This window comes from Trachurus japonicus, chromosome 24, assembly GCF_045865225.1.
Source record: "Trachurus japonicus isolate A0001 chromosome 24, Traja_1.0".
Lineage (NCBI taxonomy): Eukaryota > Metazoa > Chordata > Actinopteri > Carangiformes > Carangidae > Trachurus > Trachurus japonicus.
Window position 1 is genome coordinate 20,293,456 of NC_140930.1, and position 26,136 is coordinate 20,319,591.

Consider the following 26,136-nt stretch of genomic DNA (forward strand, 5'->3'; position numbering starts at 1 on the left):
TGTACAGTTGATAGTTTAGTTCATGCACTTAATTTTAATCCTGTCAATTTAAAGACAATACAGAATATAAACTAAATTAAAAAACTGTTTAATTGGATTAGACAAATCCTGCTCCCTGTAATAAAGAACTGAGCATCAGTAAAGGTATTTTTTGATCATTGTTGATACTATTGGGACTTGGGAGAGTTGTGTTGAGAGTAAATGCACAGTTTATATGATGTTGTCTTCAATTTGCTAATTTTGTCTGAAATTTAAGCAGCAGATTGCATTTACACAGCAAGAAGCAGAGAATATTCTGCATTTCCTGTTTAATACACTTCAGTAACTTTCCTTCAGCTCAAGTGATGGTTGTTTCAAACACACCTGCATCTCACTTTGTCCTGTCACTCACCATCAAAGACTAAAGCAGATCCCCTGTGCAAAGCCTCGCCTTAAGGAAACACATACATGTCAGAGTGTCAATGCACACACACACACACAAGCGTCCACCCTCCTGCAGCGCTGTCAGGTTGACTACTCACTCCTGAGGATGATTTGAGCACGGCTGATTCTCTGTTTGTCCTGCGAGAAGCGTTGAACTCTGGCTGCAGCAGGCATGTCTGTGGATCCCACTGTGACGGGGCCCTCAGGGCTCCACGGCTCGACACTCAGAAAATATACAACAAAGATGGTGGACCTCTATTTTATCTCTTTTTGACTTATCCTTACTTTTTCCCCTCTATTATTTGTTGAAATTCCTTCCTGTCTTTATAAGCTTTTCTCTCACAACTACTCCTTCTTCTTTCACTCTCCGAGTCTCAGTTGTCTCTGCTGCTGTCCAGCTGTGCTGCCGCGTGTAGTCTGCCACTGTGCCAGCCTACATTTGGCACGCAGTCCACAATCCGAAAGCGTAAACACATGCCAGACTGATGCGGTGCACGGTCAGGGGAGCCGTCTTACCCCTAAATGTTGACACCGTGTCTTCGCCCTCATGACCTGAAAAAACAAACTCATTCTGGTGGGGGAATGCAGACTGTTTCTATGGGCTTTACCTTTCTGCACCTACTGTAGCGTCTCTCTCTCTCTCAGGTTTCAGCCCCCTCCTCTCCACAGAGGTTTACCATGGTGCTCAGTTAGCAACTTTTCACATGTCTCCATGGAGACAAGTCTAAGTCTGGACGTCCAGACAAACAGACAAACTCCCCTGGCAGGAGCCCGCCAAGGATTCATATTATCATAAATTATCAGCTCTGTTGACGTCTGTTTGTTGGAAAATAAGCAAATAGATCAGCTCAAGTACAGTGTTTGACTTCAGTGCTTAGGTGCTAGTTCAACTTCCTTCTACTTCTACAGTACTATAGCCTACTTCAAAAAGGAGAAATATTGTGCTTGTACTAAGTCACACACAGGAGCAAAGTCACAATGTGCTTCACAAAAAAACAAAACAGGCAACTGTTATAGGAGTGGTGGACAAGTTGTGAGCTGCACATTCACCACGCTATGAGATAATAACGGAACGTTACGAGACGGAGTTGTTTTAGAGGGAAATTCATGCAAAACCGCTGATGCGCGTTGCGTTCAGGGACAGTTTTTCAGCAAGCAGGCTCTGTATTTACCTTGAAAACAACTCAGTTTCGTAACGTTCCGTTATTATCTCATAGCGTGGTGAATGTTCAGGTCACAACTTGTCCACCAGAGCGTTTTGGAGTTGCTGGATTGTGTATTTGATGAGTTTGATGAGGGAAACCAAGAAATCCCATGAGCCTCCGTAGCATAGCTCTGAGCAGCTCACGGCTCTGCTCCAGCGTTCTAAAAATAGCTTGCACCGGCAATTAAAGGCAACGAACCTACTGCTATGACTATAGGGATTATGGGAAGGGGCCAATTTACCAAAATGTTGAACTATCCCTTTAAAATGCTTTGAATATAAAGAAAAATTTGGACTGTTGGCATTTTTAGTATTTTATTTTTAGATGTCTCATGAGTAGTTATTTCCAGTGGAATTTACATTTTACATACAGCAGAAACCACTTTGTAAGAGGCGGCAGTAGTTATTGGAGAGGTCAACTGGTCGATGTCACATAGACAAACAAGCTGCTGGTCACATTCTTCCTGCAATCCTTTCAACACAAAGTGTTTTTAAAAAGCTGCTCACACGTACACACGTCCAGAACAATGATACAGGTTAGAGCAGGACCAGGACCAGGACCAGGACCAGGACCAGGACCAGGACCAGGACCAGGACCAGGACCAGGACTGTGTTTCTAATCTTTCATTCAACAAGGCTATAGTTTGTTTTGTTGTTTTTATCAAATACAAATCTATCATGTTTCAGATCACCTCTCCACTCTCTCCACCTCCGCTCCACTTTCTACAGCTCATTCCACCTCTATGACTGTGACTCTCTGTAATTCACTTCTTCCTCTCTCTCTCTCTCTCTCTCTCTGTCTCTCCCTGCCCTGCCCTGACAGGAGCGGATTACCGTCCAGACCACAACACAGACAGACGCCCGGCCACTGGTGACCCATTCCTCCCTCTCCTAATCCCGGCCTTCCACCCGGCTACGCTTTAGCCTTTTTAGGAGAAAAGAGGAACGTAGATAAACAAAGTGTGTGTGGCTGAATCTCCACTTGTCGTGTGTGTGTGTGTGTGTGTGTGTGTGTGTGTGAGCTCACGGCTTTGGAGCGACGTCACTTTGCCTTGATCAGAGAACCAGGCTGCTCGCCTTCTGACTCGGCACATAGCAATGAAGAGAGGATCCAGCTGGTTTCAGTGATGTAAAACCAGATGAGGACACTGGTGTGCAGCGGTGGTCCTACACACTCTGCATGTGTGTCTCTGTGTGTGTCACAGATGTTTCCTCAACACCTCATATACTGACTATTGGTAGACACATCAATTTACAGATTTCACATGAACACAACTGAAATTCTGACTATTGGTAAATATTACAAATTCCTCTAAATGCCTCACATGCAGATTATTGCTAGATACATCAATTTACAGATTTCCACTGAAAGCCTCAAATGCAGACTACAGTTTGGCCACGGATCACGACCAAACCCTGACCTTAACCACTGACCTTGAGATCCGACTGGTTTCATGACTTTAGTGCCCGTCACGGTCAACATGCCGATGTGGAAACCTCAGAAAACAGCATTTTATTCAGAAAGCCTTTGATTAGTTGAAATAATCATTCTATCTGGGTCAGACTGATCTTCAAAGACGGACATCAAAGCTGTTTCAGATTAGAAGAGACATTACGGAGAAAATCAGTTTTATCTACACAATGACCCAACATGTGGTTCTCCTTATTTGTGCATTTGTACAGTGGGCCACTTCTTCACTAGATCCAGCACCGTGGAGCAAGATCACATAGAGACTAACAGGTCACTGAGGGCAAAGGTCATAGGTATGATTCACTGGTAGGTGGTAAATGGACTGCATTAATATCACACTTGACTCCTTAAAGCACTTTACACCCTCCCACTCTCACTAACACACACACACACACACACACACACACACACACACACACACACACACACACCACACACACACACACACACACACACACACATATTCATACAAACATTCAAAGCATCAGGAGCCATCTGGGGTTCAGTGTCAAGGAGCTGGGGATCAAACCACTGTCCCTGAGCAGCCACTGAACCGTAGACTGTCATCAACAGTGGTGGATTTAGAAAGTGACCCACACCAGTATACTGTATGTTTACACTCGCACACACATTGTTATTTCTGGAGCATGACTGTAAAAGCTCTTTAACTTTAACCAAGTGTTACTCAATGTATCCTCGTCTAAGATACAAAAAAAATGGATGAGAGAAATGATGCTGCTCTGCTGACAGAGGTGTCAGACTGTGAGGTCGGGGTCAGAGAGGGCCAAACATATCAGCTTCTTAAATTGTTATATTTCATCTCCTCAAATTCAAATTTCATATGAATGAATGAAATGTTTTCGTTCAGACAGTGGCAGGTGAATTAACCAATCACAAGGTGACTTTGTGGGTGGGACCTAAAAAGTCTCTACCCAGATCTAAGGCCATCACCGTCTTCACTCCGTCCTCCTGGATTATACACAGCAAACTAATGAAAACAAGTAAACCCAAAGGCCGCCAGATACAAGTTGAAAGGTTGTTTTCAACAGAGGGTTAGAGAGAGAGAGAGAGTAGAGGAGAGGAGTTTAAAGGCATCAGCTCTCATACTCAGGGTTTTCGCCACTGGTGTCAGATCAGAAGACACTTCTGTATTATTCTAGAGGGCGCAGATAAACGAGGGTTTCTCTTTTAATTTGGAGGATTTGTTCGCTCCATGGATCAGATGGAACCATATGCGGTGCCTTGAGGATTTCCCTTTTTTTATTACTCTATTTTCTGCACTATTTCCACCCTCCCTAACAGCAGCCTTCTTCTCTTTTCAAGTCTAATAAATGTTTAAACTTCAGCTCTCAGGTCCGGGATGAGAGAAAGAGAAATCGCCGAGAGCAAAGAACAGGATCAGGCCTGTAAAATGAAAACTACTCTAAATGTAAAAGAAGCTGCATAAATTATCCTCACTTGAAAGTTTGTCTTGTTCCATTTGTCTGTACTGACCGGCCGGGGTCTGAACGAGCTCTGATTTATGTCTGTATTGATTACTGAGCAGTGATCAGGGCCTGGATTGGGTCACTGATTAGACCAAACTTTGGAGAGCCGGTTTTCTTGCTTGTTTTCTCCTCACTCACACATGAAACATCTCATCACACTATTATTTCTATTACTCGCTATGTCAATCAATATTATTGTTTTTTTTGTTACTATTCTTATTCTTATTCTTATTCTTATTCTTATTATTATCTTTGTTAGTAGTAGTAGCACTGTAGCACTGCTTGTCCCTGATTCTTCACAGCATGGTATTGTCTTTAACTTCCATCCTACTACAGTATATGTTCATCAAATCTGTTAATCTGTATCGTATTGTATTGTTTTGTTTTATTTTATTTTGTTTGTCTTTTATTCTTGTCATCACCACATGTGTCTTAATATTGTTTGTCTCTACACAATACAAAAGAAAAAAAATAATTTCTTTTTGTCATACAATCAGCACTTCACGTCCATGCGATGGTCTGAGAGTCACAAAACAAGTCAGATGACAGCTCCCATGTACATTCATACAGAGTGATAGTGGCATTGAGCCAAATGCAGCACATCAGAGCTAAAATGATCATTAAAAGCTTCCTCTCCATCGTTCACACAGCTCATACGACCACACGACAACACACGGAGGTCTAAAAGAAGCTCTCTCATGTGGTAAGGTTTTAACACCCACTGAGTGAGTGATGGGGGGGGGGACTTGGACTGGAACAGGCGCCATGGAGAGCAGCTGTCAGGACACAAATATATTAGCAAAACAGTGGGGTGAAAGGGGAAACCCTTCTGTGAGAGGGAAAGAAAGGGAGGGAGCGAGGCGAGGAAGAGTAAGACGGTGACAGACAGAAGGAGCTGGGAGAGATCAAGTGAGGTAAAATATGGAAATGGTGGCGAGGAGAGACGAGGGAACAAAGACGGAGAAAATTAAGAGAGACAATGAGGGAGCGGAGGAATGCGTCTGAAGCCGGAGCCTTCACTAGCGAGACTCTTCTTCCAAGGCCGGTCCCTCTTACTCTGCAGAGTGGAGCCTGTGTACTGTACATACTGTCTCTCATATGTAGTAGATCCAGGTCAGGCACAAACAGATTGGATTATTATTGTTGTAAATACTGAACCAAGAACTACACCAGAAAGAGATGCCTGCTGTTGTGGTGTTACAACAATGTGCAGTCTCTGAGGAGGGAGCTCTCACTAACTTCTGCCCTCAGGTTTGTTAACTTTAAAGGGACAGTTTGGGGTATTTGACATAGGGGGCTGTAGGAGGTAGACATACAGTATAATCAGTGTGTCACGTGCAGAGCTGCAGTATGTGTTGCTGTGCACAGGGCCACCACAAACACTCCAATGTCTGTTAGTACCAATATTGAGAAGAGCTGTCTTATGTCTTACAACACTGTCTTATGTCTTAAGGCTTATAACACTCATGAAATCCATGAAACTGAACCAATACAAAAACTTTAGTTATCTGTATCTCCATAGAGTCAAGACCAAATATCACAACATACAATATTATAACATGTGGAGATAATTGCATTCTATCTTTCAGGTATAAGTGATGCCTCCTGTTAAGGTACAAATCAGGGACACAGAATCTGACAGTGTCAGATTCTGAAGCAGGGAACAGTGTATGGAAAATAAATAGATTAATAAATAGAATTAATTAGAATATAATAAATAGATTTAAATGCTCAAAAAATAAAACTTTGTTGTAAAATTGTAAAGAAAAAATATTGCAGATTATGCATATACTGTGATATTTAATATCTATATATAAAACAATCAGCCTTATCTCAAATAATGTGACTTCTTTGTGCTGCGTTTACAGAAGCACATTGAACATGATTCATGTATATTCTTTTTTTTTTTTTTTAGCTGAACAATAAGTGCAATGACCTTTTGTGAACAAGGTTTAGTGACATTCTGCTGGTGCCATCAGCAATGAGACAGACTGACGAGCACATGTCACTGCATCATTGCATGACAGCACAATTATTAAAAACCCTGCACTGAGAGACATTCTACTTTCATCATGTCAAATTCATTTGAGCTTCTGTTGCTCAACTCTGTCTGTCTGTTTGATTTTCCCCCACTCTCATCCTCACACACACACATACACACACACACACCTCAGGACCATTAGTATAATGAAACGCATCATCCTGAGGTTAATTAGTGGATGGGATTAGAGTGCGGTGAGAGTCTTGGTTTAGAGAGAGGAGGAGGAGACGGCCCAATAGAGAGAGAGAGAGGAGAGCATAGCAGAGAGGAGGAGGTGAGGTCACAGTGGGTCATACGCAGCAGCAGCAGCAGCAGCAGCAGCAGCATCTGGAATCACGCACATACAAAACAGGCTGCAATTAAAACCTCTGCTGTGTCTTTGTTTGGATTAAAATCCAGAAAGGATAATAGGGAAAAAAAAGCAGGAAAATGGAGGGAACCAGCTGCAAGTTCAGCCTCAAAATGTGGTAGGTGAAGATTAGTGTTGACTAGTGTGCCCCCCCCCCCGCCTCAGCCCTCCCAGCAGGCGGGTTAATGTAGATGCATACAGCCAGAGAGGACTGAGCTACGTAATGAGTGTGTGACCAAGGTCATGGTGAACCACTGACAGAACAGCCTGGTAATATATTTTGTGGCACAACTAGACTGGGCTTGAACATTCACGTGTGTGTGTGTTTGTGTGTGTGTATGTGTGTGTGTTTGTGTGACCTGAATAGTGAATCAGCCTCTCATCACATACAGTAGTTGTTCCCTTTTATGCTTTAGACCTTTGCTCAATTACAGGTTTTAGAATAATGACTTATAATTGCCGGATTTAAGTACCGATCATGCTCCCCCGATGCTAAAAATACATCATCCTATTAGACGACACTGTTACCAGGAGCCGTCTATCATTAGCTGCCTGCTGCGCCTTCAGACTGTCAGCTCCAAATGGAAGTTTTGATTAAGAGAAGTCAAGGCCGTTGAATTGGAGGAGTAACCGCGGCCCTCTCTCTGGGTGGCGAATTAACTCTAATCATTGTTTCTGCTTGAGCCCATTAGTAACTCTTGTTCGCTCCCAAACATTGTTTTTGTTGACAGACGTTTTCCTCCTGAAGTTTTCTTTTTTTTCTTCCATCGTGTGCACTAAAGCCTCCTGTCCCTCAATGTTTCTTACCCAGAAGTCAATCTGTTCCTGCGCTATTACAGGTCCATTCTGCAACAACAGCTTCACGGTAATGCTCAGTTATTAAATACATGTAAATCCTGAGTCTTTGATGTAAAAGCCACGGCCTTGTGCTGTCCTGGTACAGCTCTGCTCTTCTGCAGCATATCAGGGTGTTCTAGGTATTTTGCCAGACATATAGATGGTAATTGGTTACACCCCCTGATGCAAAAATGATGAGGCACTTAAATCTGGGTTGGGCTTCACTTGCTCCAGCGCTGCTGAAGTGGGATCTACAGTAGATGCTGATGTCTGCAGATGCAACTGATGTAATAAAAAGCAAATGAGTGCATTTTCTTGCCATGAGTCTGTTGCTGTTATAGCAGGAAAATAGTTTTGTTGTCCTGCTGCTGACTGTTTGATTTTCATTTGCCTCATTGGAGAAGATGTGGACATATCTTTGTATATCTGGGCTTTGTTTGAAGGTTTCCCTGATGTTGAATGTGGTTTCTTGGTGGGAGTGGGTGGTGGCGATTGTTGCTTGACAAGAACTTTGGCCGTTGTTATGTGTTTATAAAGAGGAGAGCTCTCAAGATCTATAGAGCCATAAGCTAATTTAAAGGGATAGTTCACCCAAAATTCAAATTTTAAAATTTCTCAATATCTACTCACCCTCATGTCGACTAAGAGCTGGGAGAATTTTCAGAGTCCTCCGTGCCTTCTCTGAGTTACGGGGGGGGGGGGGGTCCGCGCAGCAGTATTTGTCCATATAATGGTTGTGAATGGGGCTCACTTTTCTTCGTCCAAAAAGACACACCAAAAAACATCCAAATACCTCCATACTGCTCGTCTGTAATGTCCCTCTTGTATTGAAGCCAGACATGAGAAATTGTTCCGAAAAAAATTAAATAAGTCTATATTTTAAGCTTGTTTGTGGCGGAAGCTCCCAGTGTCTCAGTTCACTGCTCTTCCTGTGGGGCTTCAATACAAGAGGGACATTACAGACGAGCAGTATGGAGGTATTTGGATGGTTTTTGGTGTGTATTTTTGGACAAAGAAAAGTGGTATCCATTCACAACCATTATATGGACAAATACTGCTGCGCAGACCCCCCCGTAACTCAGAGAAGGCACGGAGGACTCTGAAAATTCTCACAGCTCTTAGTCGACATGAGGGTGAGTAGATAATGAGTGAAATTTGAATTTTGGGTGAACTATCCCTTTAAGGGAGCTCTTAAAGGGATAATTCACCAATTTTCTACTCAGCATCATGCCAAGGAAGGGTTGGTGAATTATAAATTTTGGGTGAAGTATCCCTTTAATAAACAAGACCAACAAGACAAGTCACATGACCAGATTGCCCACAGTCCGGCGCTGCCTTCAGGTGCTGCAGGAAAACTCATACAGTCTGAGAGTGTCTTACCGGAGTCCTGGGAGTTGAGCACCTCCAGGGCGTGCATCATGGCACTGGCGAATACATTGGCGTCCTCCTTGCTGCCAAAGTTGAGGCCGTAGACCTGTCTGGAGTCACGCCACTGGTGGAAGGTCTGCGTGGCCTGATTGTACTTCAGACCCTTGGGAATTGCACAGTTTATCACCACCTGGTGACGACCACAACAGGGACACAGAGAGAGAGGAAATGTCCTTTAGATTGGCTGATAACTGGTAGCTAATGCATTATTAACACAACCTCACTGCAGGGTGTGCTGCGGAGTTTATAGGAGCTTAAATGTTTTGGGAAGGGTATGGGAAAGTGTGTGACGCCACGTTGCCAAGCTGAGCAGAGATTTATGTCTTTGTAGCACAAGAACAGAAATGGCAACAGGGTGTAAAGGTATCAGTGTGGCCCCATTCTCAGGAGCTGAAGAAAACACAAAGATGATCCTCAGTGTACTTCAACACAAACCGTAACTGATAATGTGGTAAAGATCATTGTTAGCTGCTCGTAAAAGTGACTTTATGATCTTTATGATCCACTCAGACTGTGTTTAAGGTGCCTCCACCGCTCACTTCAGGACTTTTTACTGCCCTGGGCATAAAGCCAGTGAGAAACGCCCCGAGCTGCTCCTCCGTGACAGAGACGTAGACAACTTTAATGTTCTCTGAGAGGCACTTTGTGATACAGTACAGAACATTAAGCTTTAAAAGCCCATCAAATAAACACAAACAATAATCACAAACATCACATCACATCAAGCGTGTACCTGAACAGACAGACAAGGAATACACAACCACAGAAACCACAATAATTCAGCCATTAGTGACCTCTTGAGATGGAGTGAATCTCACAAACTGGTGAACCCAAGAACCAGATCTACACCTCTACATCCTTCACGGTGTTTAGTCCGGAGGATGGAGGAAAGCCCCCTGCCTACAGCCTCTGTCTGACTGAATGTGTGTGTGTGTGTTCATATATAAGCTTGTTGTGTGTGTGCTTAGTGGTGACTGGGATGTGCTGACATCCACATGATTTAGAGGAGCTGAGGGGTCAAGAAAAGAGGTCACAGCTGTTGATCTTATATCACGGGTGATCACACTTTAACATGATCTAAGTTTCACATGAGTCATGCAAATCATATCATTAGAAGGAGCAATGTACGCTTAAAGGGATAGTTCAACATTTTGGCAAATTGGCCCATTGCCATAATCCCTATAGTCATAGCAATAGGTTCGTTACCTTTAATTGTCAGTGCAAGCAATTTTTTGAACGGTGGAGCAGAGCCGTGAGCTGCTCAGAGCTACGCTCCGTAACCAAGCCGGTGCCTCGACGCCATTGTGCAAACTTTCAAAGCTCTGCGTTGAGGGAAAGCATTGCTGTGCAATTCACCCCCATAACGATATGCATAGCAAACCAATCACAGCCCTTGTGGTCTGTATCACCTGGACGTGTTACAATATTTTGCAGGTGCGCATAGGGGTTTGCCGTCGCCTTGACGCAGAAGTATAAATCGGCTTTTACTTTTAACTCAACTCAAGAGTTGGGACTGAGATGAAGTGACAAGCTCTGTGTCCAGGCAACAGACCTTTTGCATAAGTCATGACTTCAATTATATCCATTAAGAATGATTCATAATGATTCTACCTGAAAAGACTGTGTTAACCAGAGTCCCCCATATGGGTGACTTGAAGACATGCATAACAATAACAAAGCCCCCACTGCACTGATTATGAAAGAATATGGTCATATTATACGTCAAATTAAACAGCAGAAGCTGGGCTACAACGTGTAAAAACCATGTTTATATGACCCAAACACAGCCCAAACACTACTCAAACAAACAACTAGACATCAAACTTCATAAAGCACCTCTGTGTGGACCCAGTCGCCACATTTCTGGCTCGTATACTACTGTACATAAAGCAAAACACATCAGCGACCTCTCATCTGAACGTGAACATCGGGGCTTCCCCCAGCAACAGCAGCTAGCAGCAGCAGCTAGCAGCAGCACGGCAGAGGGAGAAGACAACAACCAGCAAAGTCGAGCAAAAACAGACGCTGCGTGGCCAAAACATGGTCGTACATTTGCTCTTACCTTTGCTGTTTTGCCGTGAAAAGGTTGTGTTATGGGTAAATCCACAATATTTCCAGTTGAACTCTGCCTAGTGTGTACATCTGAACTAGCCGGGCCGAAACCCGACGGCGCTAGGACCCTACCATGGATGTAGGACCCTACACGGAAGCCTGGTGCGCGCGCATACAACCCCACGTTGGCCTGCACGTGGATCTGCTGATCTGACTGGTTCATGGCTGTCACATGGCTGCCAGTGCGGCCAATCACATCGACCTGGGTCTAGCGTCATTCCTCTCTCTCTATTGGTTAAAATGAGCCGCCCCTCACTCGAATCGACCACTGCGCTGCAGAGATAGAGGCTGGAAGCCAAACCCACCCAGAAGCTGCTCTGAGAGTGCAGCAGTACGCAGAGAGACTGAATCCACTATTTTAGTTATTTCCAATCGGTTCCAGTAGATTTATTTTCAGTTAGTTTATCCAAATTGTGTGAAAATAAAGATTAAACAATAGTTTATAGTAGCAGGTGGTTCCAAGCTGTGCCAAAAATGGACATTTTGGAAAGTTCGCCTGGATATTTTGTAGTAAAATCTCAATCATTTTGTCCTGCTTCAATTAATCAGAATCAACCACTGCAGAGACAATGTTCACATGTTGTACAATGATTTTATAGAGAGTTTGAGGTTCATCAGCATTATTCTAAAGGGCACTCATCAAAAATATGATTTTTTTTTTAGGCGAATATTAATTTTATTAATTTTTTTCTGTGTGTCATCTTCATTTACTCTTCACCAGTAACAGATATACTGAAATTTACACATTTCAGCAATTCCTCATTTTTTTCCCTTTACTATGACACCAAAAGTATTCAAATAGACCTTGTGGTTGCAGAGATATACTCATTTTATTATGGATATGCAATTTTCGAGAAAAGGCCTGATCTTTTCACCAGTCCTAAGTCTGCTTAGGCGGATACACTGTGTGTGTGTGTGTGGTTAAATGAGCAATTGGTGACAAAACACATTCATTTTTAAAAACATCTAATCAGCTGAAAAGAAAATGCAAAAGTTACACTAGACTAGACAAAGACTTGGAGCATTTTATAAACTCACTGACCCCAAATAAAGTAGCCCCTCATACTTACCGACAGGGTTAACTTTATATTCTTTTAAACTGTGAATATTAGATTTCATATCAATAATTCAAAGGCTTTTGTCAACCCTGAGAGCGCTCAGCCCACACTGTCATATCTGATGCATGTTTGGAAAAGGCTGCCAAGTGGCTAGTACTGTAGCATGTGCTGCAGCCATTACATGCTGTTACCACAGGATTCTCTGGCCATGCAGTCATATGTTCACGTATTTTTATTCGCCATATTTGGTAACAGACTCTGATCTAATAGTCTCTATAAACCTAAAGCCCACTTTGTGGTTGCTGTGCTGAACATGCTGCTGCCAAACCTGTCACACTCAACACGTCCACGTTCAGTCTGCTACATGGGTGGTCACTGGAATGAGGCCATGAACTCTTTGCTACGTTACATAACAAGAATAAGATGTTAAGGATGTTGAGACTGTGCATTTCTTGGTTTAAAAAAGACCTGTCAATAATTTTGACAGCAGTTTTAGTTTCTATTGTGGGATTTGCGACTGACCATTAAACCAGTAAATCAATTACAGAACACAGGTCAGTAACTAAAGAGCTGTTAAACAGCCTATATATTATAAAGGTAGATTTTCACAGGTTGTTTTTTTTTCTTCATTTTAAAGGAGGTCTGGCTTCTGTGTTAATGCTGTGAAACTATCAAAGTCACAGTCTGTATTCAGAAACTAAGAATTAAAACCAGCTATTAGGACTTCTATGACTTTGTGATGTCACAAATCAGTCACCGCTCACAGCCATGCCCCAAATCCCACCCACCTGGACCCACCATCCAAATTTAAACTCTGTAAGTGTTTACCTCAAATCTATAAAATTTTAATTTGATCACCCAGTAAACAGTCATCCAACCAGAAGAGAAGCTCAGAGCCTCCTCTGGCTCACTGACCTGTTGTTACAAGAGCTGCAGAGAGAAGCTTGAGAGAGGAGATGTAAAACTACACTACACACTTTTTTTTCCTCTTCTCAACACAAATAAATCGTTTCATGATTTAACACTTCAAATAAAACACTATGGAGCTTTAAAGCTGATTGACAGAGTATCAATTTAAAGTCAGTAAATTATAATGTGTATTCACTGTTTTGGGTTACTGCTTACAGATCTTGCTGCTCCCCTGTGACTTGTTTCCTCTCCTGTGATCAAGTCCAGTAGTTGTACAGTAGCTGTGTATGTTTCCTATATACGTAAATCTGACTTTATGCATTGAAAGAACAGCACTGATCTGACCACTGACCTGATGATCCTGGATCTTGCGCCCCACCACGCGGAAGGCGTTGTTGCCTGTGTGGTGGTAGATGTGGACTCTGCTGAAGCCGGTGGAACCACCGGCCGGGACCCACTTCTTATTGGCATCGTCATACACCATGACAGCGGCTCGCGCCTGGCAGATGCTCTGTTCACTGTGGACACCAGACACAGAGAGAAGATCATGATACATCACATTGACACAAGGCATAGAAGTGTGCGACGGTTTACAGATGCAACTCATGTGAAGCCAGCAGTGTGAGCTCGAAACAGCCTCAGATTTTAAAGCAGAAGTAAGTGATTGTGTTAATATAAGTCTTAAATAGTTATATCTTCCGACAGCAATCACTTACATAGAGTGTTTGGACCGAAACACGGGTCTGTCAGTCCCTCTGCTCTGCTCTGAGTCGAGGAGAAAACATTTATCGTATCCTACAGTTTTTATCCAATGAGGAGAGAGAACGGCATGCAGGGCTGTGTGTGCAGCCAAGGGACGCCGTGAATGTGGCGACGTACTGTAGGGACGAGGACTGTTATGGTGCGTTCAAGGAAACTCGTAACTCCTGTTTTTCCGACCTGTGAAGTTGTATCAGTTTGATCTGGTACGAGTTCACGGGTCGGAAGTTACGAGTGGCCGTTATAGTGACTTTCACCGGTAAAACAGGTCGGAAAAACACGAGTGGGTTGCCTGAAACGCTACAAAGTCGTAAGTTGTGACTTGAAGCTGTAATTTACGATTTCAAAAGCCGGCATGGAACGCAGCATTAGCGAAAACGACCGGATCGCTTACTTCTGCTTTAATTTAAACATGTTGTTTAGTCATTGTAGTCTGAAGGATGCTGTGACCTGTGGTTATAGATCTGATGCTGATGCAACAGTGTTGACAGTGAGAGCACAGTCTGCATCATCAGATCTCAGGCTTTAACTAACACAACACAGCATCATCTTTTCAGGACAGTTTGACCCCGGTGCAGAGAATCAACAGCACTACTGCAACATATTCTGGTGTGTCTGATTTAAATGTATTTGCCTCTTCTCTGATAATCAGTGTCTGACATGGTTTAAACACAGAGTTAACCTCTGTTATTAAACACAGCACCGTGGTGTCAGCTAAACTAAACTCATCACAGTCGTATTACCCTTCGTGTTTAGACTAAATGTCATCAGTGCTGTGTGTGTGTGTGTGTGTGTTTATCAGTCTGAACATCTTCCCAGAAACCCAAAGTGCAGCACAGATAAATCAATAAAATCCTCACACGCTGCCACAGTCCTGCATCAAACATCACTAATAATCCTGTTTACAGGAAAAACAAAGCAGAGTGAAGCTGAGACAAGCAGAGGGGAACCATGTGCCACATCAGCATCACTTCAGTCATTTGTAGCAGCGCACAGGAGAATTCATTCAGAAGAGTTTAACCCATGAGAAACACACCAATGAAACAAGTTTCTAACTCTAACTTGCTTGGATAAGTAAATATCGAAATAATCTCACACAGAGTTGAGCAACTAGCACAGGGAGCGGCCATGTGCCGTGTGTTTAAAGGGACACTACAACAATAAAGAGAGAAGCAGTTATTGTATATTTCCTATCATGACAACTGCATCATTTTTAGACCGTCACTGCCTGTTAGCAGTCCACATCTATTAAAATCCATGACCTATGTTGGTCCAATCTGATCACCCCAATGACATCATCAGGGTGAGACAGGAGACAGGAGAAGAAAACCTCCTCCTAAAAGTCAGGACTCCAGGAGCAGCACTGTGAAGTGTCTAAACTGGATGCCTGCTCACCCCACATAGCAGCTGGACAGAGAATCTTTCTTGCAGTGTGTTTGTTGTGGGCCAACAATTGTATTCTATTCTATTGTTGTGTGGTGTTTGCTTCTATCTATTTTGTGTGTTGTTATGCTGTTCATGTGAAGGTATGTCATTCAGAAATTATGTTTATGTGCTTTATCGGTGACAATCAAAAAGAATAATAGGGTGTAAATACTGTAGGCTCCAACATCACATCATGGTGAGATTAGAGCTGCAACTCTGCAACGATTATTTTCATTATCGATTATTTAAACGATTAATCGAATAGTTGTTTGGTTTTTTTATGATCTTTTTATGCTTCTTAACAGACGGGAAAGGTGCGGGAAGCTCTTGTGTGTCCTGTGTCTTGTGTGTTCTTGTGTATCCTACTGTGAATGACTACTATGTCTGTTTTTATCTTGTATGAGGCCAAAGATGAATTTCCACGGCAGTGGACAATAAAGATTTCAATTCAATTCAATAAAATGTTTTAAAAAATGTTTCTCAGTGTTTCTCAAACCACACGACGACATCCTCAAACGTCTTGTTTTGTCCACAAACCAAAGAGAGACTCAATTTACTGCCGTAAAGGAACAAAGAAACCAGAAATATTCACATTTCAATTTAAGAAGCTTAAAGCCCCAGTGTGTAACTTATTTGGCTTTAGCAAAAATCAAATATTGCTTTCATAAATACGTATTTCACTGAAGTCGAATGACACCCGCATACAAATGAAAGCTTTCTCGTATGAGTTGTTACAAGTCGTTACAAATATACAAGTGGACGACGCACTGAACCGAGGCTGCCATTTTGCATCGCCATTTTTTAGGTTCAGTGGCAGCGTGACCGTAGGTAACCACGGAAACACAAGTTTTCCAGGTAGCGCCTGTTAAAACTGTCACCACTGTGTAGTGTGAGGAAGGACGGAGGCACTGATGTTGCATTCAGGTGCAGTCAGGCAGACGGCCGTCGGATGTCATTTTACTCCACGAGAGAAAGACAAGGTACCAAGGTAAAACGTGGTTCAGGTAAACAATACGACATCACCATGACAACATATTGTCACGCCTGTATTGTTTTAACACTTGTTTACATAGACACTTGTTTATCCTGTTACATGCACCGCTAGATGGGGGGAATTCCTACATACTGGGGCTTTAAATCAGAGAATTTGGACTTTTCTTTTCTTAAAAAACTACTCAAACCGATTATTAGATTATCAAAATAGTTGACGATTAATTTAATAATCGATTGTTGCTTGATTAATGGATTAATTGTTGCAGCTCTAGGTGAGATATATATAGAAGGGGTCCACAAGCAGAGATGGTATAAATGGAGTAAACTGCCAGTGGAGATTAAAAGAAAGAGTGGGAAAAAAAGGAGAGAAAAGATCCAAAGGAGTGGAGGAGTGAGGAGAGGAGGACTGAGACTCACACCTTGTATCTGTTTCAAGGATGGAAATGCATGAGAATGGAGGGTAAACACCGAGGAGCAAAATACTCACACGCTGAATACCAAGTGTGATGTACACGTGCGCACACACACACACCAGAGGAAACCGTCTACTGCACGTGTCAAAGCTGCTTGTGTGTCACACTAGAGTTGAAATCATTTCCATAAGAAGAGAAGAAAAACAGAGTCGTCTTGAAACGGCTCTGAAACATTTATCTCTTGTGTGTGCAGCCTGCTTGTACTTACAAGTGTGTGGCAAACTTAAGGAATCACACACACACACACACACATATCCACATCTCCTCTCGCATCAGGCTTTCACACACACTTTCACACTTCTGTTAATGTGCCTCATTTTGACAACAGAGGCTGAACTGTGTTCACACTCAGCAGCAGCTGATGAACTTCAGATTACCAGCGAATCTATCGTTGTTTGACTGACTTTCATCAGTGAGGTGCAGTGGGAGTTAACACCTCAGCAGCAGCATCTCAACACCCAACTGGCTGTGTGTGTGAGTGGAGACACACAGTGGAGACACACACAGGAGCCTGTTATGAATTCATGGCGTGCTGCTGGGCTGAGGAGTTTTACATCATTCTACAGGCAAATGATTAAATGATTCGTTTATGATAAAGGCTCTAAGCAGCAACAATATCTATATAACATTTTGTATAATATTATGTCTTTGTATTTTGTATTTTAATTCTTTGTAATTATATCACTGTATATAATGTTTCTGGAGTTTCAGCTGAGCATCATAATGAGGAGTCAGCTGAAGTTAAAGCAGATGTAAGCGATCCGGTCGTTTTGGCTAACTTCTTATCAGCCGATGGAGTTACAGTAGCAGTCCCTGCCCTCGTCCCTACGTCACCACATTCACGCGCATCCCTTGGCTGCACACACATAGAGGACCGCCCCTTTATGCCGTTCTCTCTCCTCATTGGATACAGCTTGTAGGATATAAGGAAAGTTTTATCCTCGGCTTACAGCAGAGCAGAGTGACTGACAGACCCGTGTTTCGGACCAAACACTCTACAGTATGCAAGTGATTGCCGTCAGAAGATATAACTATTTAAGACTTATATTAACACAAATATTCCGCTTAGGTCTGCTTTAAATCAAGATAGATAAAAGAAATAAGAAATATGGAGTGGGGGGATGTCAGTCAGGCTATATATATATATTATTCATTATGAGACCATGCAAGAGTATGGTACTTCTTCAAAAAAGGATCCATTCCAGTCTGTCCATTGTTAGTTTATTCTGTATACTTTTTTTTTTTTTTTTAAAGACCCTTTTAGGAGGGTCTATGTGCAACACATACCAAGCCAAATGGTTACACCTTGAAAAAATATTTTATTTATTATTTCATTATTCTTAAATGTTGTGTCAGTTTTGGTCGTTTGTTGTGCTGTGCTGTCAAACTGTTTGTGCAGCTGTGTTCTCCACTTTTAGCCCAGAACTAATTTCCTTTGGGGCAATAAAGTTGATCTAATCGGATCTAATCTAATCTATTTCTTGACGTGATGCAGTGATTTAAAGAATTTGACCTGAGATGCTTGTAGCCCTCATTGCTGAGCTGCTGCCTGTTAGTAGCTTCATGTTTTGGACATGGTCTGGAAATACACTTAAAAGATTTTCTTTACTCAGGATTCAGCCAGTATCATATTACATTCCTGAGGCTGGTCTACAGGCTGAGTGGCTCGATATTTTTATCAATTAATCTGATGACTGAAGCAAAAATACTCAAATGTCAAGAGTTTTCATCGACTCAAAGTGAAAAGAACGGGTTTGGAGAGACATGATTAAAACCAACATGGACTGAAAATAGTGGACAAAAAGTGAGATCAGACACCAAACTATCATCATCATCATCAAAGTGTTTTAAACATGTCTATTTGATTTGACTATAAACATAATGTTATTTAATATTACATTAATATGAGTTGCTTGTTTTATAGAGAAAACTATTAATTGAGAAACTAATTAAGAGAAAATAATGGTTTCCTGCAACTTTAATTTATTCATCATGTTTACTTATGGGAACCATTCATCTGTTATATCTAATTATAGCCAGTCATATTTATTTATTACCTTAAGCCCAGTGCTGAAGTGTTTAGACTTCTCTGTCAGCTGAATACACACTGTAAATCATCACATGCTCAGGCAGCTGAGTCCGTGCGTGAATCTATATTTTAACTAAATCATAAATTCTAGTTTTATAATTAGCTCAGCTACTCCACAGTTTCTCCATGTAACCGCCGGCAACTGCAGATTTATCCTCTGGAGTTTGAGTTCCCCTGGTGGCCGTCCACACGTTCACCCACAACACACTCTTTCCTTCAGTTTCAAGATGATTAAACAGCTTAACACACACACACACACACACACACAGAGGAAAAATCTGCAGTAGCAGAGAATGCGATATGAGATTAGAATATTTCCATCTCCTTCATTAATGTTAATGAGGCTCCGAGTTAAAAACAGCTCTGACTTCAAAGGGGAATGAAATGGTTCAAGGGCCTTTTGCTGCCATGATGTCACAACCTGGCAGGATGGAGTGAGAGGTGGGATGGGTGAGGGAGCTGGGTGCGGGTGCACAGAGGGCAACAGAGGAGTGAGGTGCAGGCGGGGGAGGAAGAAGAGGAAGAGGAGATGAGGCAACGAGAAATAAACAATCCGACTAATGAGTGGAAGAGGAGCGGTGCTGATGTGGCCTCTCCTGACCTGTAGCTGTTGAAGTCACTGATATCCCGGCTGATTAATGAGCCGTCTGACCATAGAGATAGAGAGGAGCCCTGACACACACTCCTTACATCACTAGCTACTACGGGTGGAAATTGTGACTAATTTCATCGCTGATGGGCCAAAAAGTTACATAACCAGCACAAAGACCGAAACTAAAAATAGAAACAAACCAAACCAGAATCATCACCTCGGGTTTGTTGCAGTTTACAGCCGCATCTGTCCAGATGTGTCAGACATGTGACGACTCTGAGAAAGGCTTCAAGAGGATTTTGTCGAAACATGTTTGACTGAAAACATGTTTGGTGGGGCAAACAGAATTGCCCTATGGGATAAATAAAGTAATCTCAACTCTCAACTCAACTCAACTCAAGACTTTAGGCTGGTGCTCAGTGATACTTCAAATCAATACCACAATCAATTCGAACTATACCTTGATTATAATTAATGACCATTCATTTATTTCTATATTTATCGACACTGCCCTTATAGTTTTCTGTATTATACTGAAATAAAGATGAACTACAAAAGCTGCCTGGATTGAGGCTCAGTTCACCACTAGCTTCACAGACTGACATTAATTAAACTAGGCGGAGCCATGTGACCTGAGGTAATGAAGTATTTCCCTCATGAACGAACACATCAGTGAAAGTATCGACTGAAATAAAGTCATAAGAGAAATTAAGTCAGAAAGTGTTTCCAACCAATTCTCCTTACCTCGCCGTCAAATCCAAGTGGATATATGTGCCAGACGTAATTAAATTCCCTCCAGATGTTCCTGACATTTTGACTGCACGAAGACGAGGCAGACGGACGGACAGCTCCGACACATAACTCCTTCTACAACCACTGGCAATAAAAAGCAGGAACTGAAATCTCATTGGCTCAATGTGACAAACCCAGGTGAGACAGGATGATGTCACTCTCACTTCAGAGACGCAGCTCCTCCTGACTTTACATGTGTCATAGTTCAGTATAAACCTCTGACTTTCTCTCTGATGTTCTCTTCTAATGTTTATATCATTAATTGATTATTGATCATAATAATCTACTTGCTTCACAAACAACCATTGGTAACACTTTACTTGAATAGGTATTCATAAGATTGACATAACACTGTCATAACCATGACATAACAGCTGTCATAAACATCAATGAATACTTATGACAGCTGTCGTTAAGTGTCATTCGGTTATGTCACTTTTAATGCAAAGCTGACATTGTTTGAGATGTTTTTGTTCTAACAACTTGACATAAATACAATTTAAACTGTCATAGCAGACCTAATTGCCAAACTTTAAAAATTATGTCAAGTTCTCATAACAAGGACATCTCAAATAATGTCAACTTTGCATCAAAAGTGACATAACTTACCGAATGACACTTAACGACAGCTGTCATAAGTATTCATTGATGTTTATGACAGCTGTTATGTCATGGTTATGACAGTTTTATGTCAATCTTATGAATACCTATTCAAGTAAAGTGTTACCCAACCATTCAAAAGAGTTTAACCCAGGAGAAACACAAACACACCAATGAAATAAGTTTCTAACTTATTGTTTGGATAAGTAAATATCGAAACAATCTACAGACACGTCAGTGACTGGACGTTGGTACAGACTGTACAGAGGGAAACAGACCGACGTAATGTCCACTGTAACAGTCTTGTTATGGCTGTGAATGGATTTTAGAGGGAGGCGTCTGATACTTTAACACCATACCCATCCAACAACACCCCCCCCCCCACACACACACACACACACAGGTCATCTGCTGCTCAGCGAAATGATCATTATGTAAAAAGCAGTGTGAGGTCGGAGAGCGGAGCCGCGCGTGTGTGTGTGTCGAGTCAACTGCTGCCACAACTTGATGACTGCAGCGAAAACACTGAATGTTTCATGACATTTAAAGTGGATCGGTCACATCTTAGCTGGAACGGCCGTTTAAAACAGCCAGATTACTCAGCAGCAATTAAGCTTATTAACTCAGCGTTTCAACCGCTTGTGCCCAAAACCACCTGGTGTTTTACTGCCGTTCTCTGCCATTATAATTAACTGAATATTGTGGTGTTTTTGGCGATTGGTCAGATGGAACAAGCAGTTTGAAGAAGTCACACTGGGTTCAAGGAATGATGGGAATCTTTCACTAGAGTCTGCCAGATAATTCAATATCAAAATGAATTGTTGGATCAGGATAATTAATAAAGGAGAGCTCCTGCGTTTGTGTTTACATAAAGCTTCCTTTACATCGCACGCTGAAGACGGCATGCAGAGATGCGACCTGTGATCACAGTGTGAGAGCACCGCCCGCCCTAATCTACACAACAATCTGCTCAGACAGTTTGTGTTTGTCTGTTTACCTCGTTCATTCATTTTCCAGTTCTGACGGTAATTTCATGGGACTCTTAGGTTTTTTTGGCCCGAACAGAGCGCTACATTTCCTCTGCTAGCTTCCTGTGTAATCACTGCTGCTCACTCAGCTGGTTGTTATTATGGTTTAATTCTCCTATTCACTTCTTCTATTTCCTCTTTTTTCCCACAACACAGGCAAACTGACAAAACAAACCCTGTCTCCTAAAAATGATGTTTCTATACAACTCGACTGCAGCGGCAAATATGTTTTGGATGAAACGTAATTACAACCAGATTAGGTTTCCTGGCAATGTAAGGAGTGTGGTGCAGTGGTGCAGCGGTTAGTGCTGTTCCGTCGCAGGGGGAGGGGCCTGGGCTTGAACCTGCATGTTGTGCCTATGTTATCTTCAGGTTCTCCGGTCTTGGCGATGCTCACCCAGCTTGAGCGTGGTTCTGCTCGAGGTTTCTGCCTCTTTTGGAGAAGCTTTTCCTCACCACTGTTGCCAAGCGCCTGGTCATGATGGGATCATCATAAAGAGGTTGTCCGGTGTATAAACACTGACAGATGGAAGGGTTAACATAATGAGGTTTGTTGTTCATTTACATGTTAGGTTGTAATATTGATTGATACACAACGTCAAACCGGTTTGTTTTTTGCTAAATTATTTGATCTTATACCTAAATTTCCATGACAACTACCCTTTAAATGTTTGGTAACACTTTATAGTAAGTGCACACTTTTAAGCATTAGTTAAGCATTAAATACTGAATTCACCATTCATGAATACTCATGAGTATGTAGTTTATAAACACAGTTAACAATGTTTTACTCATCATTAGTAAGCACTAACTGTGTTTATAAACTACATACTAAATAGTATTAATGTGTTATAAATAAAAAGAATTCAGTATTTATTAATGCATAACTAATGCTTAATAGTGTGTACTTACTACCATGCTAAAAACACACCTTTTTAAATCAGCTTTTAATACATAATTTCAGCCGTTATGTCTCCTACAAATCTGATTACTGATTAGTTGTATGGAAACTCAATTTCTGGGAGAAAGGGTTGGACATAAAAGTTACAGGTCTCTGCTACACACACACAACTTAGACTACACTCTGTGATTACAATAGATGAATTAGTGAACTGATTTACAACTGAGGTCTCTCTCTCTCTTTCTCTCTCTCTCTGAATTGATTTGCTTTCTGCAGTCTGGCCCTCTTTGGCTTTAAACCATCTGACGATAAACTGCTCCACTCTGAAAGGCCAGAGTCAGGTCTTTCCAAGCTGTGGGTGGATGATAAATCCTACACAGCTGAGACAAAACATGGAAGAAGAACCATGTAAATGTTAAAGGATGCTTCTCCAGGCCTGTGGTGTGGAATCCAGGGGGAGTCCCTCCTGCTGTGAACAACGGACAAGGAGGAGAGAAGAGAGAGAGAGAGAGAGAGAGAGAAAGAAAGAGAGAGAGAGCGGTGTGGTCGGACTGAGGGAAGACCCGAGGGTTTGCAGAGGGAGAAGTGCAGCTGGCTTCAGGCAGGATGGAGGAGCTCTGGGGAACATCTCAGCAACATCTGCATCCTCCTCTTCCCCTCGCTCTGCAAAACCATGTCTTCAATTTTCCGTCCTCCCGCTGCTTTCCTCTAACCATTTTTTCCTCATCCGTCTCTTTCGGCCTCCCCTCTCATTCCCTTTCTCTCTGTCTCTCATTAATCAGCCATCACTTATGGTGTGGTTGGGAAGATGTCGAGTGCTTCCAGCCCATATGGAAGTGATCGGATCAGGGAGGGGGGGCCCCGCCGACCGGAGAAAGTCCCTGTTTTACCACAGCTTGTACGGTATTGTACCAGTGTTTGGTATCACAGCAAATCAAGTCTTTACGGTGACAAGTGGCCACCGCTTCCTCGGAGAAAACATCTAGTTAATTCAAATGATCAGAATCGTCCAAGCCACAAAACCGAGCTGTAGGGCGACTGCAGACAGCAGCTGGTCGCTGACACACTCCCACAATGCAACACAGGAGTCCCCATCACCTCCCCTCTGCAACCTCCACTGCCTTTTTATAGGCACCGCGAACAGAGTCGTCACCCTGGCAACACAGCCTCGTGCGTGGGCGAAGGTCTGCGCGCTGCTAAAACGAGAGAGAGGGTGGGAAAAACGAGGAATCCACATGTGTACAGATGTGCATACATGTACCTGTCTGCTGTCCATTCACCAACAGCTGTCTGCCTGCACGGGGAGATTACCTGCTGTCTGCTACTTTTTACACACACACACACACACACACACACACACACACACACACACACACACACACACACACACACACACACACACACACACACACACACACACACACACACACACACACACACACACACACACACACACACACACACACACACACACACACACACGCGCGCGATGTGTCGGAGCCATGAGAAAATACCCACAGCTCACAAACATGAGTCATCCACTCCACCAGATGGAGAGAGAGATGGAGACAGAGCAGGAGAGGAGCGAGACATAGGCCACCACCACCAGTCATTATATATAACCACAATGCGAGAGTAAGTGTGTGTGTGTGTGTGTCAGTGTGTGTGGCAGGTAGACACACACACACACACACACTCTCTAGTCAGATGAACAACCACTGCCACTTTGAGCGATGCCTCTGTGAGTAAAGGTCAACATCTGGCCAATAACATCAGCAGGATGCAACAGTGTTACACTCGTCTCATATTTAGAAGCAGTGTGTTATCAGTCGGCGTCTCAAAGGGCAGCACAGCAACATGATGGAAGTGTGAGGAAAACACACACACTCACACACACACACACACACACACACACACACACAACAAAGCAGGAAAAAGAGCTCATTAGAGACACGGGACACAGAAACAGTAACAACCTCCGATGCTTCTGCTGCTACATCTGCTGCTGCAATAACTAATCAACTGATCAAACACCAGATAATTCATTTGCAACAATATGAAAGTCTGTGTGAGTCATTTTAAGCCAAAATCTATTAGAATTCATTCTGTTATACATGTCAATTGTCCTCAGACTGGATGGCAACAACATAACTTGGAGCTATGGGATGTTATATAGAAGAGTTTTCACTGTTTACTGACATTTTATGAGGAAAACTACTCAAAAATGTAAAATAACCAGAAGATTGATCCATGGTGGAAATACTGATCAGGGGATAAATCAGGCTGAGCAACATGGATGAATTCACACCTGGTTAAACACATGATCATCACCGTCATTGCCAGAGATCCTCTCCAGAGAGATGATTCCTTCTGATGTTTGAGTGCAAATATCAATTTAACTTTACCAGCCAAACACAGGCCTGATTAGCTGACAATAAATCTGCCCGATGTGAGCTCAGAGGATGCTGAGAGCAAGGTAATACATCAAAACTGTAGATAATGAGCTAAAATGATTTATTCTGGGTCTGTGCTTCAATTTACATTATCAGCTGCAGGTATCAACAAGGATGCCTGATGTGCACGAGCAACAGAGAAGATTAATATGCTGCCGCAGTTTTTCCCAATGTCAGTCGTCCTGCTTAGGACGGAAACGCAATGGAGATGGTGGAGATGCAACTAAAGCAAGTAATGAGAAGACAGAGTGATGTGGGAAATCAGCAGTTTGCAGAAAACTCTGATATAACTTTAATTCAACACAATAAAAATGCTCATATGGTGAGAAATATGGCAAGAGAAATCACACAAATAATACTGTTAGTATCTTTCACAGCTGGACCCTCTTTTATTTACATTTAAATATTTCTATGTTTAACATTCAACAGCTGCTAGAAAAACAATAGAGCAGCTTTGTTCCCTGATTGTTTCCCAAACACCTAATGCAGGTCATTATGGTATAAGACATGATTGCCCAGTAATTACCTGGACCATCGACCGGCCTACTCAAGCTCCAGGCTTCTTTAATGAGTCGTCAGATCCGATACCCAGAATCCTCTTGGATTTAATTAGGCTTTGAGCAAGTCGGCCACAGAAACCGTTAGTCAGCTAACGGTTTCTTTTTCTCAAACACAGATCCCCAGAGGCAGGATCCACAGGTCTGCCCCCTCC

At 42.4% G+C, this 26,136-nt stretch overlaps 1 protein-coding gene across 5 annotated transcripts in view; it reads right to left on the reverse strand.

The window, feature by feature from the left end:
- enah (ENAH actin regulator) overlaps positions 1-26,136 on the reverse strand; it is a 132,311-nt gene that overhangs the window by 50,947 nt on the left and 55,228 nt on the right. For 3 of the 5 annotated variants that reach the window (XM_085770129.1, XM_085770130.1, XM_085770128.1), the window contains exons 2-3: positions 13,672-13,837; positions 9,193-9,370 (exon numbers count right to left, since the gene is read on the reverse strand). In XM_085770129.1, coding sequence (XP_085626255.1) covers positions 9,193-9,370; positions 13,672-13,837 — 344 coding nt within the window. Of the gene's footprint in view, positions 1-521; positions 838-9,192; positions 9,371-13,671; positions 13,838-26,136 lie in introns of those variants that run through there. The other 2 variants (XM_085770132.1, XM_085770131.1) reach the window with 2 other exon arrangements.